Source organism: Rhinopithecus roxellana, chromosome 4 (genome assembly GCF_007565055.1).
Source record: "Rhinopithecus roxellana isolate Shanxi Qingling chromosome 4, ASM756505v1, whole genome shotgun sequence".
NCBI classification, from domain to species: Eukaryota; Metazoa; Chordata; class Mammalia; order Primates; family Cercopithecidae; genus Rhinopithecus; species Rhinopithecus roxellana.
In genome coordinates, this window is record NC_044552.1 from 144959766 (window position 1) to 144982011 (window position 22246).

Consider the following 22246-nt stretch of genomic DNA (forward strand, 5'->3'; position numbering starts at 1 on the left):
AAATTAGTAAGTTCCCAGATGTGCATATGATGTGTTTAGGAAAATGTAAAGAAAACCAGCATAGCGGTCCTACATGGCAAGTGACAGGAAATCAAAGACATAAGGAGCCAGGGGTCAGACTGAAGACTTTGTATGTTGTTGTATTGACAAACCTTGCATTTAAAGCTTTTTCTGTATTTTGCAATATTTTCCTAAACAGTTTCTTAGATGAAGGAATGACATGATCAGCCATGACTTGGGGGAGAATAACTCTGAGGAAGATACAAAGGACATACTAGAGTGAGAAAAAAAACAGACATAAGAATATGTCCATGGGATATAATATCATGGGAGAAAATCATAAGTCTAAATTATGGAAAGGATAGTGAAGTAAAATAAGCTAAGTCACTTTCTCATGATCATAAAACAAGCAGCTGGTAGAGCAATATCTAACTTGAGGTTCAAACCTGTATGTTGCTTCAAGCAGACCCAATGGTTTTAATGCCTACTCAGTGTGATGTGAGAAGATATGTGAGGAACAAGAAATAGTTAACAAGGCTTCAGCCTTGAGAGAGTGACTAGTTTTTAAAGTATAGTCATGCATTGCTTAGTAACAGCAAGGACATGTTCTGAGAAATGTATCTTTAGGTCATTTCATTTTCATGCAAACATCATAGAGTGCGCTTACACAAACCTAGATGGTGCAGCCTCCTGCACACCTATGCTATGTGGTATAGTCAATTGTTCCTAGGCTAAAACTTTACAGCACGTTATTGTACTGAACACTAGAGGCAATTTTTGAAACACAATTGGAAGTATTTATGTATCTAAATATATCTAAACATAGAAAAGGTACAGTAAAATTACAGTACCATCATCGATCTACTTAATTTCCGAAGTCATCAAATAAAAATCTTTCTAGAAGGAACTACCAAAGAACAGACCCCAGGGAACAAGAGCACACTTAAAATGCAGATAGAAAGACTGCCATTTTAAAAAGAGCTGGAGCTGGGTATGGTGGCCCACACCTGTAGTCCCAGCAACTGGGGAGGCTGACACAGGAAGATTACTTGAGCCCAGGAGTTCAAGATCAGTCCGGGCAACATAGTGAGACCCCATCTTTTAAAAAAAGAAAAATATAAAGAAATAAAAAGGGAGCTGGTAGTGAATCTTTACTAGAATATAAATCAGATTACATCAGTTTCACAAATTTAGTTATTTTTAAACTAGAAACTTTTTTTTTGCCATAGCCAAGACCTTCACAAATAAAAGAAGGAACTGGAGGAAGTCACTTCTGAAATAGATAGAGCTCTTTTAGGTTTGATACACAATCAGAAATCCAAAAGAGATGGCCAATAATAACGTTTACATTTCTATTTTGAGTTCTGCACCATCCAAAAATATGAACACGTCTAGTAACACACACTAACGAGGAGGAGATGATATTCCAGCTGGTGTGTTTTAAAGCATCTGTGATGCAGCATCACACATCTGAATGGCAAGAGTTAAGTAAGGTATTTAAATGCAACAGAGACTCTCCAGTCGTAATACCTTAATTTTGCTGTATCTTGTATGCAAAAGTAATAACTGCAAACGGATTTTTTCTTTTTTATTATCTTCCATAGGTTGATGTAACATTTCTTCTCCTCTTTGTAGAACTTCCTCAATCTGGGCTCTCTCCTCATCCATCTAAATGTTTAAAAGGAAAAAAAAAAAAAATGACTCAAAAGAAAAGTGCTTAAGGTCACTTCCTAGGAGCTCCTAAGGAGGAAAACCAACCTACTTAGTATAGTCTAAGTCAAGATATGTTAACCTGAATGATCAAAAAATTTATGTTGTTTAAAGATATTTTATATTTGAAGATAAAATATCTCAAAGAGAGTTTAGCAAACATTAGATAATACTAAGAATTATGTTTAGTTCAGAAAGTGTGTCTATTTTCTTTTTAAGTACATGAATCATGTGACTCTTACATCAACACACATCAAAAAATCACATTTGAATCTGTTTCATCATGTTTGACAGATTATATGGGTAAACATCATTGATGTAAAAATAAAATTAATAGAGAAGAAAAATGAGAACACCATGGTTTTGAAATCTCCTTGAACCAACCTTTCCATCTTCATCACTGGATTCCAAGTGTTTTTCCACAACTTTTAACATATTTTCTATGTCATTTTCTAAATTTTCCAAGTCAGAGAAAGGCACACCAGTTTCAAATGTTTCAGTGGTGACTAAACATCGGTATGATAATGGTTCCTGAGCAATTAGCAACTGTAGAAGGAAAAGAATTCTCTGAAAATAGATTTTTAATTTGACTTTCCATCATTAATCAGAGAGATGGTGTGTCAAGAGAGAAACTAGCATTTTTTTTAATTGACTTTCCTATTCAGCTCAGATAACTTTGATTTCATTCATTTATATGGCAACGATTTTACCAATTTAGACTTCTCTGAATTACTCGTTTTCTTCAAACTCTAGCCAGGGATGTGATGTAGTGTTGCAATTCATTGTGGCTGCCCAGACTGTTGTGGCGTGGATCTGGAGACCACATGCGAGCATAGTAGGAAACTATGGCCATGATCCAGAAACCATCTTTATCATGGCCACAGAAAGGAAGAACAGCCACCCAGCCCCCCAGGGCAGGGACATCTCACAGAATGTCTCCCAGTTAAGTTTCCTCAGTAGAATTCCCCTTGAATTTTCATACACAAACGTCAAAGAAGTGCATATTTCTCAATGTCATCTTTTCAGATAACATCTACATAGAAAAATTTTATATTTGCTTAACTAAAACTCAATAAAACATTTTTAATAAAAGTAAATGCAGATAAATACCATCTGAGGTTGGCTAAGTGTGGGAAAACTAGCACTCTCTCATAAAGCTCCTATTTCTTACCTTCTTAATTAAATGTATAAAGCTCTTTTTTAAATTTATAAAATCAGGTAGTACTTTCCTACCTTAGGTTTAAATTGTGAAATTATCTAACTTTTAGATTTGTCGTCATGTAAAACACAAAAAACAAGTTCTGTGGTGTGTGCAGTGTGAACACATATATAGAGTAAGACCATAAAATAAAGGGTTCAATATTTATCCCTAGCTTGGGAATTAGTTTAATCATTTCATAACCAATTCAAACCTTTGATTGAGTCTTTGAAATCTTTTCTCAAATAGGTTATTTTCTTCGATACTAATTGCTTGTTTTCTCTCCTTCATATGCACAATCACAAAAAAATAAGGACAAATTCCATTCAAAGAAAAAGTGATCGAAAATATTTTAATTTAAAAATCGTTGGCTGGTGCAGTGACTCACGCCTGTAATCCCAGCACTTTGGGAGGCCAAGGCAGGTAGATCACTTGAGGTCAGCAGCTCGAGACCAGCCTGGCCAAGTTGGTGAAACCCCATCTCTCCTAAAAAAAAATACAAAAATTAGCTGGGCGTGGTGGCAGGCGCCTGTAATCCCAGCTACGTGGGAGGCTGAGGCAGGAGAATAGCTTGTGCCTAGAAGGCGGGGGTTACAGTGAGATCATGCCACTGCACTCCAGCCTGGGTGACAGAGTGAGAAAACAGTAAAATTAAAATAATAAAATAAAAATTGTTTATGTATATACTGTATGACTATCATTTAGATACATACCCATAGGAAAAATGGTTTATTCTAAAAACGTAATTACTCACTTTGGCACTTTTGATATGTTGAGACACCTTTTCAAAGTTCCTATTCAGCTCAGCTAACTTTGGTTCTACAAGCTCCCTGCTTGAGCTTCCACGAGCATTCATCAAAATAAGGGCTTGATCGCGAACATTTTCAACCTGGAGGTTGGCATCATCCAGCTCAGATACTAAACGCTAATTATAAGAAAACACAAAATTATCTCATGGGAAATATCAAACCCAAACATGAGTGTGATGCTCTTACAGAATGAAAGGTAGTTTAAATAAATATCTGGAATCCCCAGTAAGAGATTAAGAGATTTCAGCATAATCAACCAGGCAAGAGCTGTTCACATAAGGCTCATTGGAGAACACAGAGGTAAGCAACTCTCATTGGAGAACACAGAAGTAAAACTCGCTGGAGAACATAGAAGTATGTAAGACATATTGGAGAGTACAGAAGTAAGACAGACTCATTGGAGAATACAAAAGTAAGTAAGATTCACTGGAGAATACAGAAGTAAGCAATACTCAATGCAGAATGCAGAATTAAGCAAGACTCATTGGCATCTTACGTGAATAGCTTTTACTCTTGTTGATTGTGCTGAAATCTCTTACTAATCTTTCGATTTCAATTCAAGTTTGTCTCTTATTGAGTTTGTCTCTTATTGTCTCAGTTTCTTCCATCAAAATAAATGTTAATGAATCTAATGCTTGGGAGGAATAAGAGCGTAAGTAACTTAGAGCATTACACAAGAGAAAACATGACAACAAAACATTCGACCCCAAAAGTGTTACTGATGTCTCTACGTTTGCCACCTTCACAATTTCTTCCCGTTTACTTGCTGGTTTCTTTTCAATTTCATCCAATAGAGCTTCAGCTTGATACAGCCAGGTACTTATGTGGGCCACATTTCCATCAAATATTTCTAGTTGGTTCTGATGGTTCTACAAAGGAATTAATAAAATGCTTACATAACCATATGAAATATTTAATATGATAATCTTAAAAGAGATTTAAAAGACCTTCAAAGAGCAAACTGTATCATGAATTTAAAGAAAAGCTTTCATCTTCCTGCAGAGCTCTTCTTCAGTGCATAAATCTCATTCCTAAAAATGCACATCTATGCTGCTTAACACTTCTTTTTTTTTTTTTTTTTTTTTTTTGAGACGGAGTCTTGCTCTGTCACCCAGGCTGGAGTGCAGTGGCCAGATCTCAGCTCACTGCAAGCTCTGCCTCCAGGGTTCAGACCATTCTCCTGTCTCAGCCTCCCGAGTAGCTGGGACTACAGGCGCTCGCCACCTCGCCCAGCTAGTTTTTCTGTATTTTTTAGTAGAGACGGGGTTTCACCATGTTAGCCAGGATGGTCTCGATCTCCTGACCTCATGATCTGCCCGTCTCGGCCTCCCAAAGTGCTGGGATTATAGACTTGAGCCACCGCGTCCGGCCAATACTTCTTAAATTTATCTGATTTAGACCTCAGCACAATAAAAAGTTGAAGTAGAATAAAAGGTGAAAGTTTCTTTTTCAATTTCAATGCAAGTTCATCTCTTATTCCTCATTCTTATATTACAACTGATCTGATTTGCCCTCCTCAATCTTTTTTATTTATTTATTTTTTTTAAGATGGAATCTTGCTCTGTTGCCAGGCTGCAGTACAGTGGTGCAATCTGTGCAATCTCGACTCATTGCAATCTCCGCCTCCCGGGTTCAAGCGATTCTCCTGCCTCAGCCTCCTGAGTAGCTGGGACTGCAGGTGTGCACCACCACCCCTTGCTAATTTTTGTATTTTTAGTAGAGACAGGGTTTCACCATGTTGGCCAGGATGGTCTTGATCTCTTGACCTCATGACCCACCCACCTCAGCCTCCCAAAGTGCTGGGACGACAGGTGTGCACCCGCACCTGGCCCATATTTTTTAAACACTCACTTATGGAATAATTTTTTAAAATGATGAAAATATGAATTGAATAAAAGATTCTGTATGCTCTGCTTAAAGGACAGTGCCTTTGTCTCCTTACCTCTATATCACCAGCCCTTAATATTACATCTGGCACAGACCACAGCAAGATGTCCTGAAGCAGGACATGAAATGTGCTTGACAGAACAGATTTGAAAACAGAAGCAACAGTTAAGCAGATTATGACTGGGAAAAGCAGTTAATGTAAGGCAAGAAGTTAGAGTGTGACCGAAAAGGGTAAGGAGGCTTATGATGAAATTAACATTTAGCAATTATATGTTGTGGGATAAAAGAAACTGGAAAATGCTTAGACAGTAAAAGTTTTTACAAAGAAAGAAATTATTAATCTATAATATGAAAAATAGTTGAAAAAATAAAATGTAGGCTGGGTATGGTGGCTCACGCCTGTTATCCAGTACTTTGGGAGGTCCTGATGGGAGGATCACTTGACCTCAGGAATTCAAGACCAGCCTGGACAACATGGTGAAACCCCATCTCTAAAAACAAATACAAAAATTAGCCAGGTGTGGTGGCAGCTGAGGTGGAAGGATCACCTGAGCCTGGGGAGGTCGAGGTTGTAGTGACCCGTGATCATACCACTGCACTCCAGCATGGGTGACAGAGTGACAGCCAGCCTCAAAAAAAAAAAAAAAAAAGTGAACAAATAAGAGACATAAAAATAAAAGAAAACAAACTTGCACTTGTGCCCCTGAATTTAAAATAAACATTTAAAAAAAGAAAATGTGAACTAATAAATGATATGAGAAAATATCAACAGTGATCTGGATCCTAAGTAGGAAGAACTGATGAGCACCAGACTTGTTTACCCCTTTCAAGCAGGTAAATCAAATGTTCTAACAGCGTTAGAAAGATGCTGCTTGAATGGAGAGTTTGAAAGGTATAGACAGAAGAATACAGAAATAAGGGCCATGAGAATGTGAAATAAAGCTAGTAATTAAAAATTAATATATAAAATATTTAATGAGCATATTCTATGAGCCAAGAATCTCATATTCACTATTATATTCAATATTTAACAACTCTGTTAGGTATATACTTTTGTTCTCATTCTCTATATATGGAAATTGAAGCTTAGTAACATAAAGTAACTTAGCTAAGGTTAAACAGATAATAAGTCATGGACTGTGGATATAAATCTGTTAGAGATCAAGAGCAAAGTCCATGCTCTTCACTGCCTTACACATCCTGATGAATTTAAATAAATATTCAAACACACAATAATGTATGCTTGATGTCTCTATCCATTACCTAGTAATTCTACAAATTTGATAAAAGTCTTATCTCAGGTATTTCAGAATTAATAAAATATATATTTGTAATTATATATATTTATTAGAATTTCAGAATTAAAATATATATATATATAAATGACAATGCCTTCCTCAGCAGGGGAGGGTGGGGTGGCCATATATTCACAGTTAGTATCATAGGAATGTAAAAACACTATAAAAATTAAATGATAACTATTTCCATGAGATAATTTACAGAGTAGTGGCATAACCAAAGACTAACACATATACAATATTTAATAATTATAGCAAAATCGAAAATTGGTTGTTTTGGTTATTTAATTGGTTATTTAAGAGCACTACATGTTTAAGGCTCATAATCAATCATTGCAAAACTGTATGAGACAGATACAATAATGTCCATTTTACAAATTAAACAATTGAGGTTTAGAGAATGTTTAAGTAACTTGACCAATGTTACTGAGCTAGTAGTGAAAAATTTTACATAGGCCATCAGATGCTAGAGCCTGTGCTCTTAACCAGTATGCCATTATTCAAACACTATAAAGATTATATATAAAAATAGCTTCTGATAGTATGAAAATTAAATACAATATGAAATCATTAAAATGAAACAAATAAGGTGCATTTACTAAAATATGAAAGTACCTAATTCCACGTAGATCATGAATATTTTAGAAACATTGTTTTTCAAAGAAAAAACAAAACCTAGTCTAATGAAATTAACTCACAAGCAAAATATTACTGTGACACACAGTAAATAGGACTTGAAATTTAATCAAAGTTGTACTCATTTCAAAAATAACTAGAAGAGAGGAGAAGATTTCATCATTAACTTTTTCCTGACACATACCATCAAGGTATTGCACCAATCTTCAGTCCAAGTACGAACTCGGCTCCACCCAGCATTAAGGACGCAGAGCCTCTCTTCTAAAATAGGCTCGCTGCCCTCAATTAAGTTTTGCAGGGCAGCACTACTCTCTGTGATGGTATTTAAATCAACTTTTCTCTTTTCCAGACCCTTCAGAACATTCTAGAAAATAAAAACACCAAGACATACTTGATTCTTCAGAATATTACAAAAGTGTATATAACCTTAAATTATTAAAAACCTTTCCGCCACATATACAAAGTAATCCATGACTCCCTAATTTACAATGACAAAGTTTACAAAATTCCTAAACTTATTAACATAGTGAGAATTTTTAAGTTCCAAATGAAAAACAAAATGTGTAATTCAGCAAATACCAATGAGTGTTAATGCACTCAGCTGTGGGAAAGCAATTATTTCATTTATTTGAATATAAATCCATTTATTACATATGAATGCCAATTACCTTCATCATCACTCTAAATGTAAAGGCGCAATTTCATTTTCAGTAACTACAAGCTGGCAAAGCAGAAGGATCCTAGAACTCACAACTTAAAAAAATTCACAATGAATTTATCTCCTAGATTACCAAAGGAAACTATCGATGTGTACTATAGGTACTTGCAAGGGTAATATTTTATAGCTGGCTGATTTCACATATAATAGCTCAAATAAACATTACAAAAAAACATTTCATATAAGTAATTCACAAGAGAACAGCAAGTCTAAGCTTTGGTCTTACAACTGTCATAAGTGCAAAGATAATACTCTGGATAGTATGATGATAAAGTGATTGGCACATTCATAAGTTTCACCAGGCAAAATGTATAGTCACAGAATTATAGAGAGAGCATGAGCTCCACAATTAAAACTACAAAGCTCTTTCAGTCAAAAAGCATATGCATGTATCTACCCTACTGCTACTATTAATGATCATTTTTTAAATCAACATTTAAACCAATAATTTTAAGGAACTCAAGTTTATATTTATACATTAAATCACACCTTGGAAAGCATACCAATTACAAATTCACAAATGAGTCCAGGTTTAAACATTCACTTGGCCATGTCAATTACTGGTATATTTATGAAGGAACTGAAATACTACTTTCCAATGTTCTTCTCTAGTGGAGGGGGTGGGGGAATAAAGGATACCCAATAGCCATGCTCTCAGCAATTATTAATAAGAATCTTTCATTTCTTCAGTGGGTATATACTGATTGACTAGAATAGCGTTTAAGAACTATAAAAAAAATGAACTACAAGTAATTACATCTAAATAGTACACATCCTTTTTTATAGTAAAAAAGATTACATTGAAAATAGTGATATTTAAGTTATGGAATAAAAACAATATTCAGAAATGAAACTATTATTTAAGTTTTGCATTGAAAATAATTTTACATAATCTTTAAGTGCAAATACATCAAAATGCTGTGAACCCTGCATGTTCCTGAAATCTGAAAAGACAATAATAAAAAGATGGTGGTTACGTTATTAATACATACTGATTTTTCATTTGATTTACTCTAATGAAGAGAATGTGCTGTGAATTTGTGTCTTGTATATATCATCATTATTTCAATTCTGAAATAAGATTAAATGGAAACTTAAGAGCATATTATTCCAAAAGAAACAAATTTTTCATTGCTTTCAGTCTTTACCTAAAAAAGCTATGAGAATCAGCTGAAAACGAATTGAATTTATAAGTACAGGACCATGGATGTTTAAAAATTAAGTATATAAAATCAATTATCACCTATGTACCAACAATAAGCACTCTGTAAAAAAAGGAAAAGTATATTTTTACATAGCAATAAAAATAGATATGTAAGAATAAACTGTGCATACATGAATAATATTTGTAAAGAAAAAAATCAAAACATTATGTAGGAATGTGAAAGAATTTGGGAGAAAAATGAGATATGTATGTTACCAAATAGAATTAATATAACAAACATAGCAATTCTGCACTAAACAAATGTATGAATTTAAGGCAATTCAAATCAAAATTTCCAGTAGAATTTAAGAATTTAACAATAAAAATTCTAAAGTTCATATAAGATACCTACCAAAAACAAAGCATAAAGAGAGGGAATCCATTAACTGCAGTTAAAATTTACTATAAAACATGGCTAAACACTCTAAACACTGGTACATTTCACAGGGTCAGATCAGTGGAGCAGAAAACAATGAAAGGAAACGGGAAAATAAGAATATATGAACTTAGCATGTCAAATCCGTGGGGACAAGGTTAATTACTCAACCAATAGTGCTGAGATAATTGGTTATCCTTTTGGAAAGAAGGTTAGAGCCTTACCTCATGAAATATACCATAAATTCCTGAAATTCCAGAAAGACTAATGCATTAAAGATAAAAAGATGAAACTATGAAAGAGCTAGTAGGGGAGGTAGCTGGTAAGATGGCCAAATAGGAACAGTTCCAGTCTGCAGCTCCCAGCAAGACCACCACAGAACGCAGGTGATTTCTGCATTTCCAACTGAGGTACTTGGTTCATCTCACTGGAACTGGTTAGACAGTCGGTTCAGTCCATGGAGGGTGTCACTTCACCAGGGAAGCACAAGGGGTTGGGGAACTCCCTCCCTTGGCCAAGGGAAGCCATGAGGGACTGTGCTGTGAGGGACGGTGCTATCCAGCCAAGACATTACACTTTTCCCAAGGTCTTTGCAACCCACAGACCCAGAGATTCCCTCAGGTGCCTACACCACTAGGGTCCTGGGTTTCAAGCACAAAACTGGGTGGCCGATTGGGGAGACACTGAGCTAGCTGCAGGAGTTTTTTTTTTCATACCCCAGTGGCGCCTGGAACACCAGCAAGACAGAACCGTTCGTGCCCTGGGAAAGGAGACTGAAGCCAGGGAGCAAAGTGGTCTAGCTCAGCAGATCCCACCCCCATGGAGCCCAGCAAGCTAAGATCCAATGGCTGGAAATGCTTGCTGCCAGCACAGCAGTCTGAAGTCAACTTGGAATGCTGGAGCTTGGGGAGAGGGACATCCACCATTACTGAGGCTTGAGTAGGCAGTCTTCCCCTCCCAGTGTAAACAAAGCCTCCGGAAAGTTCAAACTGGGCAGAACTCACCACAGCTCAGAAAAGCTGCTGTAGCCAGACTGTCTCTCTAGATTCCTACTCTCTGGGCAGGGCATCTCTGAAAGAAGGGCAGCAGCCCCAGCCAGGGCTTATAGATAAAATTCCCATTTCCATGGGACAGAGCACCTGGGAGAAAGGGCAGCTGTGGGCACGGCTTCAGCAGACTTAAATGTTCCTGCCTGCTGGCTCTGAAGAGAGCAGCAGATCTCCCAGCATAGCACTTGAGCTCTGCTAAGGGACAGACTGCCTCCTCAAGTGGGTCCCTGACTCCCATGCCTCCTGACTGGGAGACACTGCCCAGCAGGGGTCAACAGACACCTAATACAGGAGAGCTCCAGCTGGTATCTGGCCAGTACTCCTCTGGAATGAAGCTTCCAGATGAAGGAGCAGGGAGCAATCTTTGCTGTTCTGCATCTTCCACTGCTGATACCCAGGAAAACAGAGTCTGGAGTGGACCTCCAGCAAAGTTCAGCAGACCTGCAATGGAGGGACCTGACTGTTAGAAGGAAAACTAAAAAACAGAAATCAACAACATCAGCATCAACAAAAAGAATGGCCATGCAAAAACCCCATTCAAAGGTCACCAACATCAAAGATCAAAGGTAGATAAATCCGCAAAGATGAGGAAAAACCAGCTCAAAAATGCTGAAAATTCCAAAAACCAGGATGCCTCTCCTTCTGCAAAGAATCAGAACTCCTTGCCAGCAAGGGAACAAAACTGGATGGAGAATGAGTTTGATGAATTGACAGAAGTAGGCTTCAGAAAGTGGGTAATAACAAACTCCTCCAAGCTAAAGGAGCATGTTCTAACCCAATGCAAAAAAGCTAAGAACCTTGATAAAAGGTTACAGAAACTGCTAACTAGAATAACCAATTTAGAGAAGAATATAAATGACCTGATGAAGCTGAAAAACACAGCACGAGAACTTTGTGAAGCACACACAAGTATCAATAGCTGAATCAATCAAGTGGGAAGAAAGGACATCAGAGATTGAAGATCAACTTCATAAAATAAAGTGTGAAGATAAGATTAGAGAAAAAAGAATGAAAATGAACAAACAATGCCTCCAAAACATATGAGACTATGTGAAAAGACCAAACCTACATTTGATTGGTGTACCCAAAAGTGACAAGGAGAATGGAACCAAGTTGGAAAACACACGTCAAGATATTATCCAGGAGAACTTCCCCAACCTAGCAAGACAGGCCAACAATCAACTTCAGGAAATACAGAGAACACCACAAAGATACTCCTTGAGAAGAGCAACTCCAAGACACACAATCATCAGACTTACCAAGGTTGAAATGAAGGAAAAAATGTTAAGGACAGCCAGAGAGAAAGGTCAGGTTACCCACAAAGAGAAGCCCATCAAACTCGCAGCAGATGTCTTTGCAGAAAACCTACAAGCCAGAAGAGAATGGGGGCCAACATTCAACTTTCTTAAAGAAAAGAATTTTCAACCCAAAATTTCATATCCAGCTGAACTAAACTTCATAAGCAAAGAAGAAATAAAATCCTTTACAGACAAGCAAATGCTGAAATATTTTGTCACTACTAGGCCTGCCTCATAAGAAGGAAGGAAGCGCTAAATACGGAAATGAAAAACAAGTACCAGCCACTGCAAAAACATACCAAAATGTAAAGACCATGGACACTATGAAGAAACTGCATCAACTAATGGGCAAAATAACCAGCTAACATCATAATGACAAGATCGAATTCATACATAACAATATTAACCTTAAATGTAAATGGGCTAAATGCCCCAATTAAAAGACACAGAGGGGCAAACTGGTAAAGAGCCAAGACCCATCAGTGTGCTACATTCAGGAGACCCATTTCTTGTGCAAAGATACACATAGGCTCAAAATAAAGGGATGGAGGAATACTTACCAAAGAAATGGAAAAAAAAAAAAATGCAGGACTTGTAATCCTAGTCTCTAATAAAGCAGACTTTAAACCAACAGAGATCAAAAAAGACAAAGAAGGGCATTACATAATGGTAAAGGGATCAATGCAACAAGAAGAGCTAACTATCCTAAATATATATGCACCCAATATAGGAGCACCCAGATTCATAAAGCAAGCTCTTAGAGACCTACAAAGAGACTTAGACTTCCACACAATAATAGGAGGAGACTTTAACACCCAACTGTCAATATTAGATAGATCAGTGAGACAGAAAACTAAAAAGGATATTCAGGACTTGAACTCAGCTCTAGACCAAGTGGACCTAATAGACATCTACAGAACTCTCCACCCCAAATCAACAGAATATACATTCTTCTCAGTACCACATCACACTTATCCTAAAATTGACCACATAATTGGAAGTAAAACACTCCTCAGCAAATGCAAAAGAACAGAAATCATCACAAACAGTCTCTCAGACCACAGCACAATCAAATTAGAACTCAGGATTAAGAAACTCACTCAAAACTGCACAACTGCATGGAAACTGCACAACCTGCTCCTGAATGACTTCTGGGTAAATAACAAGATTAAGGCAAAAATAAATAAGTTCCTTGAAACCAATGGGAACAAAGACACAACATAACAGAATCTCTGGGACACAGCTAAAGCAGTATTTAGAGGGAAATTTATAGCATTAGCTGCCCACATGAGAAAGATAGAAAGATCTAAAATCAACACCCTAATATCGCAATTAAAAGAAATAGAGAAGCAAGAGCAAACAAATTCAAAAGCTAGCAGAAGACAAGAAATAAGTAAGAGCAGAGCAGAACTGAAGGAGACAGAGACACAAAAAACCCTTAAAAAAAATCAATGAACTCAGGAGCTGGTTTTTTGAAAAGATTAACAAAATAGATAAGCCATTAGCCAGACTAATAAAGAAGAAAAGAGAGAAGAATCAAATAGACACACACACACACAAAAGAAAGGGGATATCACCTATGATCCCACAGAAATAAAAACTACCATCACAGAATTCTATAAGCACCTCTATAAAAATGAACTAGAAAATGTAGAAGAAATGGGTAAATTCCTGGACACATACACCCTCACAAGACTAAACCAGGAAGAATTTGTTTTTTTTTTTTTTTTTTTTTTTTTTTTTTTTTTTTTTGAGGCGGAGTCTTGCTCTGTCACCCAGGCTGGAGTGCAGTGGCCGGATCTCAGCTCACTGCAAGCTTCCCCTCCCGGGTTCCCGCCATTCTCCTGCCTCAGCCTCCCAAGTAGCTGGGACTACAAGCGCCCGCCACCTCGCCCGGCTAGTTTTTTTTTTGTATTTTTTAGTAGAGACGGGGTTTCACTGTGTTCGCCAGGATGGTCTCGATCTCCTGACCTTGTGATCCGCCCGTCTCGGCCTCCCAAAGTGCTGGGATTACAGGCTTGAGCCACCGCGCCCGGCCTGAATTTGAATCCTTGAATAGACAAACAACAAGTTCTGAAATTGGGGCAGTAACTAATAGCCTACCAACCAAAAAAAAGCCCAGGATCAGATGGATTCACAGCTGAATTCTACCAGAGGTACAGAGAGGAGCTGGTACCATTTCTTCTGAAACTATTCCAAACAATAGAAAAAGAAGGACTCCTCCCTGACTCATTTTATGAGGCCAGCATCATCCTGATACCAAAACCTGGCAGAGACACCACAGAAAAACAGAAAATTTCAGGCCAGTATCCCTGATGAACATCAATGCGATAATCCTCAATAACATACTGGCAAACCAAATCCAGCAGCATATCAAAAAGCATATCCAACACAATCAAGTCGGCTTCATCTCTGGTATGCAAGGCTAGTTCAACGCAAATCAATTAACATAATCCACATGCAAATCAATAAATGTAATCCATCACATAAGCAGAATCAATGACACAAACCACATGATTATCTCAATAGATGCAGAAAAGGCCTTCAATAAAATTCAACACCCCTTAATGGTAAAAAACACTCAATAAACTAGGTATTGATTGAACATATCTCAAAATATTAAGAGCTATTTATGACAAACCCATAGCCAATATCATATTGAATGGGCAAAAGCTGAAAGCATTCCTTTTGAAAACCGGCACAAGACAAAGATGCCCTCTCTCACCACTGCTATTTACACAGTATTGGAAGTTTTGACCAGGGCAATCAGGCAAGGGAAAGAAATAAAGGGTATTCAAACAGGAAGAGAAAAAGTCAAATTGTCTCGGTTTGCAGATGACATGATTGTGTATTTAGAAAACCCCATTGTCTCAGCCCAAAAACTCCTTAAGTTGATAACCAATTTCAGCAAAGTCTCAGGATACAAAATCAATGTGCAAAAATCACAAGCATTCCTATACACCAATAATAGAGAAACAGAAAGCCAAATCATGAGTGAACTCCCATTCACAATTGCTACAAAGAGAATTATATAGCTAGGAATCCAACTTACAAGGGATGTGAAGGACCTCTTCAAGGAGAACTACAAACCACTGCCCAAAGAAATAAGAGAGGACACAAACAAATGGAAAAGCATTCCATGCTAATGGATAGGAAGAATCAATATCGTGAAAATGGCCATACTGCCCAAAGTAATTTTCAGATTCAATGCTATTCTCATCAAGCTACCATCGAATTTCTTCACAGAAGTAGAAACCAACTACTTTAAATTTCATATGGAACTAAAAAGAGCCCGTATAGCCAAGACAATTCTAAGCAAAAAGAACAAAGCTGGAGGCATCACACTACCTGACTTCAAACTACACTATCAGGCTACAGTAACCAAAACAGCATAGTACTGGTAACAAAACAGATATATTGACCAATGGAACAGAACAGAAGCCTCAGAAATAACACCACACATCTATAACTCACTGATCTTTGACAAACCTGACAAAAACAAGCAATGGGGAAAGGATTCCCTATTTAATAAAGGGTGTTGGGAAAACAGGCTGGCCATAAGGAGAAAACTGAAACTGACCCCTTCCTTACACCTTATACAAAAATTAACTCAAGATGGATTAAAGACTTAAATGGCAACACCATTCAGGACACTGGCATGGGCAAAGACTTCATGATTAAAACACCAAAAGCAAAGGCAACAAAAGCCAGAATTAACAAATAAGATCTATAAACTAAAGAGCTTTTGCAGAGCAAAAGAAAGTACCATCATAGTGAACAGGCAACCTAGAGAATGGGAGAACATTTTTGCAATCTATCCATCTGACAAAGAGCTAATATCCAGAATGTACGAGGAACTTCAACAAATTTACAAGAAAAAAACAAACAACCCCATCAAAAAGTAGATGAAGGATATGAACAGGCACTTCTCAAAAGAAGACATTTATGTGGCCAACAAACATATGAAAAAAAGCTCATCATCACTGGTCATTAGAGAAGTGCAGATCAAAACCACAATGAGATACCATCTCATGCAAGGTAGAATGGTGATCATTAAAAAGTCAGGAAGCAACAGATGCTGAAGAGGATGTGGAGAAATAGGAATGCTTTTACGCTGTTGGTGGGATTGTAAATTAGTTCAACCATTGTGGGAGACAGTGTGGTGATCCTTCAAGGATCTAGAACCAGAAATACCACTTGAACCAGAAATCCCATTACTGGCTATATACCCGAAGGATTATAAATCATTCTACTCTAAGGACATGCACACATATGTTTATTACAGCACTATTCACAATAACAAAGACTTGGAACCAGTCCAAATGCCCATCAATGTTAGACTGGATAAAGAAAATGTGGCACATATATACCACAGGATACTATGTAGCCATTATGTAGCCATTAAAAATGTGAGTTCATGAGCAAGATGGCCGAATAGGAACAGCTCCAGTCTCCAACTCCCAGCGCGAGCTACACAGAAGACCGGTGATTTCTGCATTTTCAACTGAGGTACTGGGGTCATCTCACTAGGGAGTGCCGGACAATCGGTGCTGGTCAGCTGCTGCAGCCTGACCAGCGAGAGCTGAAGCAGGGCGAGGCATCGCCTCACCTGGAAGCACAATGGGGAAGGGGATCCGTTTTCCTAGCCAGGGGAACTGAGACACACAACACCTGGAAAATCGGGTAACTCCCACCCCAATACTGCGCTGTAAGCATACAGGCACACCAGGAGAATATATGCCACACCTGGCCGGGAGGGTCCCACGCCCACGAAGCCTCCCTCACTGCTAACACAGCAGTCTGCTGCGATCTATCCGCAAGGCAGCAGCGAGGCTGGGGGAGGGGCGCCCGCCATTGCTGAGGCTTAAGTAGGTAAACAAAGCCGCTGGGAAGCTCGAACTGGGTGGAGCTCACAGCAGCTCGAGGAAGCCTGCCTGTCTCTGTAGTCTCCACCTCTGGGGACAGCGCACAGCTGAAGACCAACAGGGGAAGCAGCGGGAGCCGGTGCAGACTCTGTCTGACAGCTTTGGGGAGAGCCCTGGATCTCCCAACGCGGAGGTTGAGATCTGAGAACGGACAGACTGCCTGCTCAGGTGTGTAGCCTAGCCCCTGAGTAGCCTAGCTGGGAGAAATCCCCCACTAGGGGCAGTCTGACACCCCACACCTCACAGGGTGGAGTACACCCCTGAGAGGAAACTTCCAAAGGAAGAATCAGACAGGTACACTCGCTGTTCAGCAATATTCTATCTTCGGCAACCTCTGCTGCTGATACCCAGGCAAACAGGGTCTGGAGTGGACCTCAAGCAATCTCCAGCAGACCAACAGACAGTCCTTCTGACTGTCACAAGGATAACTATCAAACAGGAAGGACAGCTATACCAAAACCCCATCAGTACGTCACCACCATCAAAGACCAGAGACAGATAAAACCACAAAGATGGGGAAGAAGCAGGGCAGAAAAGCTGGAAATTCAAAAAATAAGAGCGCATCTCCCCCTGCAAAGGAGCGCAGCCCATCGCCAGCAACGGATCGAAGCTGGTCAGAGAATGACTTGGACGAGAGTAGAGAAGAAGGCTTCAGTCCATCAAACTTATCAGAGCTAAAGGAGGAATTGCGTACGCAGCGCAAAGAAACTAAAAATCTTGAAAAAAGAGTGGAAGAATTGACAGCTAGACTAATTAATGCAGAGAAGATCATAAACGAAATGACAGAGATGAAAACCATGACACGAGAAATACGTGACAAATGCACAATCTTCAGTAACCGACTCGATCAACTGGAAGAAAGAGTATCAGCGATTGAAGATCAAATGAATGAAATGACGTGAGAAGAGAAACCAAAAGAAAAAAGAAGAAAAAGAAATGAGCAAAGCCTGCAAGAAGTATGGGATTACGTAAAAAGACCAAATCTACGTCTGATTGGGGTGCCTGAAAGTGAGGGGGAAAATGGAACCAAGCTGGAAAACACTCTTCAGGATATCATCCAGGAGAACTTCCCCAACCTAGTAGGGCAGACCAACATTCAAATTCAGGAAATACAGAGAACGCCACAAAGATACTCCTCCAGAAGAGCAACTCCAAGACACATAATTGCCAGATTCACCAAAGTTGAAATGAAGGAAAAAATCTTAAGGGCAGCCAGAGAGAAAGGTCGGGTTACCCACAAAGGGAAGCCCATCAGACTAACAGCAGATCTCTCGGCAGAAACTCTACAAGCCAGAAGAGAGTGGGGGCCAATATTCAACGTTCTTAAAGAAAAGAATTTTCAACCCAGAATTTCATATCCAGCCAAATTAAGTTTCATAAGTGAAGGAGAAATAAAATCCTTTACAGATAAGCAAATGCTTAGAGATTTTGTCACCACCAGGCCTGCCTTACAAGAGACCCTGAAGGAAGCCCTAAACATGGAAAGGAACAACCGGTACCAGCCATCGCAAAAACATGCCAAAATGTAAAGACCATCGAGGCTAGGAAGAAACTGCATCAACTAACGAGCAAAATAACGAGTTAATATCATAATGACAGGATCAAGTTCACACATAACAATATTAACCTTAAATGTTAATGGACTAAATGCTCCAATTAAAAGACACAGACTGGCAAACTGGATAAAGAGTCAAGACCCATCAGTCTGCTGTATTCAGGAGACCCATCTCACATGCAGAGACATACATAGGCTCAAAATAAAGGGATGGAGGAAGATCTACCAAGCAAATGGAGAACAAAAAAAAGCAGGGGTTGCAATCCTTGTCTCTGATAAAACAGACTTTAAACCATCAAAGATCAAAAGAGACAAAGAAGGCCATTACATAATGGTAAAGGGATCAATTCAACAGGAAGAGCTAACTCTCCTAAATATATATGCACCCAATACAGGAGCACCCAGATTCATAAAGCAAGTCCTTAGAGATTTACAAAGAGACTTAGACTCCCATACAATAATAATGGGAGACTTCAACACTCCGCTGTCAACATTAGACAGATCAACGAGACAGAAAGTTAACAAGGATATCCAGGAATTGAACTCATCTCTGCACCAAGCGGACCTAATAGACATCTATAGAACTCTCCACCCCAAATCAACAGAGTATACATTCTTCTCAGCACCACATCGCACTTATTCCAAAATTGACCACATAATTGGAAGTAAAGCACTCCTCAGCAAATGTAAAAGAACAGAAATTATAAGAAACTGTCTCTCAGACCACAGTGCAATCAAACTAGAACTCAGGACTAAGAAACTCAATCAAAACCGCTCAACTACATGGAAACTGAACAACCTGCTCCTGAATGACTACTGGGTACATAACGAAATGAAAGCAGAAATAAAGATGTTCTTTGAAACCAATGAGAACAAAGATACAACATACCAGAATCTCTGGGACACATTTAAAGCAGTGTGTAGAGGGAAATTTATAGCACTAAATGCCCACAAGAGAAAGCAGGAAAGATCTAAAACTGACACTCTAACATCACAATTAAAAGAACTAGAGAGACAAGAGCAAACACATTCAAAAGCTAGCAGAAGGCAAGAAATAACTAAGATCAGAGCCGAACTGAAGGAGATAGAGACACAAAAAACCCTCCAAAAAATCAATGAATCCAGGAGTTGGTTTTTTGAAAAGATCAACAAAATTGACAGACCGCTAGCAAGGCTAATAAAGAAGAAAAGACAGAGGAATCAAATAGATGCAATAAAAAATGATAAAGGGGATATCACCACTGACCCCACAGAAATACAAACTACCATCAGAGAATACTATAAACGCCTCTACGCAAATCAACTAGAAAATCTAGAAGAAATGGATAATTTCCTGGACACTTACACTCTCCCAAGGCTAAACCAGGAAGAAGTTGAATCCCTGAATAGACCAATAGCAGGCTCTGAAATTGAGGCAACAATTAATAGCCTACCCACCAAAAAAAGTCCAGGACCAGATGGATTCACAGCTGAATTCTACCAGAGGTACAAGGAGGAGCTGGTACCATTCCTTCTGAAACTATTTCAATCAATAGAAAAAGAGGGAATCCTCCCTAACTCATTTTATGAGGCCAACATCATCCTGATACCAAAGTCTGGCAGAGACACAACAAAAAAAGAGAATTTTAGACCAATATCCCTGATGAACATTGATGCAAAAATTCTCAATAAAATACTAGCAAACCGGATTCAGCAGCACATCAAAAAGCTTATCCACCATGATCAAGTGGGCTTCATCCCTGGGATGCAAGGCTGGTTCAACATTCGCAAATCAATAAACGTAATCCAGCATATAAACAGAACCAAAGACAAGAACCACATGATTGTCTCAATAGATGCAGAAAAGGCTTTTGACAAAATTCAACAGCCCTTCATGCTAAAAACGCTCAATAAATTTGGTATTGATGGAACGTACCTCAAAATAATAAGAGCTATTTATGACAAACCCACAGCTAATATCATACTGAATGGGCAAAAACTGGAAAAATTCCCTTTGAAAACTGGCACAAGACAGGGATGCCCTCTCTCACCACTCCTATTCAACATAGTCTTGGAAGTTCTGGCTAGGGCAATCAGGCAAGAGAAAGAAATCAAGGGTATCCAGTTAGGAAAAGAAGAAGTCAAATTGTCCCTGTTTGCAGATGACATGATTGTATATTTAGAAAACCCCATCGTCTCAGCCCAAAATCTCCTTAAGCTGATAAGCAACTTCAGCAAAGTCTCAGGATACAAAATTAATGTGCAAAAATCACAAGCATTCTTATACACCAGTAACAGACAAGCAGAGAGCCAAATCAGGAATGAACTTCCATTCACAATTGCTTCAAAGAGAATCAAATACCTAGGAATCCAGCTTACAAGGGATGTAAAGGACCTCTTCAAGGAGAACTACAAACCACTGCTCAGTGAAATAAAAGAGGACACAAACAAATGGAAGAACATACCATGCTCATGGATAGGAAGAATCAATATCGTGAAAATGGCCATACTGCCCAAGGTTATTTATAGATTCAATGCCATCCCCATCAAGCTACCAATGAGTTTCTTCACAGAATTGGAAAAAACTGCTTTAAAGTTCATATGAAACCAAAAAAGAGCCCGCATTGCCAAGACAATCCTAAGTCAAAAGGACAAAGCTGGAGGCATCACGCTACCTGACTTCAAACTATACTACAAGGCTACAGTAACCAAAACAGCATGGTACTGGTACCAAAACAGAGATATAGACCAATGGAACAGAACAGAGTCCTCAGAAATAATACCGCACATCTACAGCCATCTGATCTTTGACAAACCTGAGAGAAACAAGAAATGGGGAAAGGATTCCCTATTTAATAAATGGTGCTGGGAAAATTGGCTAGCCATAAGTAGAAAGCTGAAACTGGATCCTTTCCTTACCCCTTATACGAAGATTAATTCAAGATGGATTAGAGACTTAAATGTTAGACCTAATACCATAAAAACCCTAGAAGAAAATCTAGGTAGTACCATTCAGGACATAGGCATGGGCAAGGACTTCATGTCTAAAACACCAAAAGCAACGGCAGCAAAAGCCAAAATTGACAAATGGGATCTAATTAAACTAAAGAGCTTTTGCACAGCAAAAGAAACTACCATCAGAGTGAAAAGGCAACCTACAGAATGGGAGAAAATTTTTGCAACCTACTCATCTGACAAAGGGCTAATATCCAGAATCTACAAAGAACTCAAACAAATATACAAGAAAAAAACAAACAACCCCATCAAAAAGTGGAGAAAGGATATGAACAGACATTTCTCAAAAGAAGACATTCATACAGCCAACAGACACATGAAAAAATGCTCATCATCACTCGCCATCAGAGAAATGAAAATCAAAACCACAATGAGATAGCATCTCACACCAGTTAGAATGGCAATCATTAAGAAGTCAGGAAACAACAGGTGTTGGAGAGGATGTGGAGAAATAGGAACACTTTTACACTGTTGGTGGGATTGTAAACTAGTTCAACCATTATGGAAAACAGTATGGCAATTCCTCAAGGATCTAGAACTAGATGTACCATATGACCCAGCCATCCCACTACTGGGTATATACCCAAAG

At 38.5% G+C, this 22246-nt stretch overlaps 1 protein-coding gene across 1 annotated transcript in view; it reads right to left on the reverse strand.

Annotated features, from left to right (window-relative positions):
* UTRN (utrophin) overlaps positions 1–22246 on the reverse strand; it is a 603735-nt gene that overhangs the window by 364598 nt on the left and 216891 nt on the right. The window contains 5 exon segments of the mRNA XM_030928184.1: positions 1531–1668; positions 2095–2256; positions 3663–3833; positions 4458–4586; positions 7723–7902. Of these exon segments, the coding sequence (XP_030784044.1) occupies positions 1531–1668; positions 2095–2256; positions 3663–3833; positions 4458–4586; positions 7723–7902 (780 nt within the window).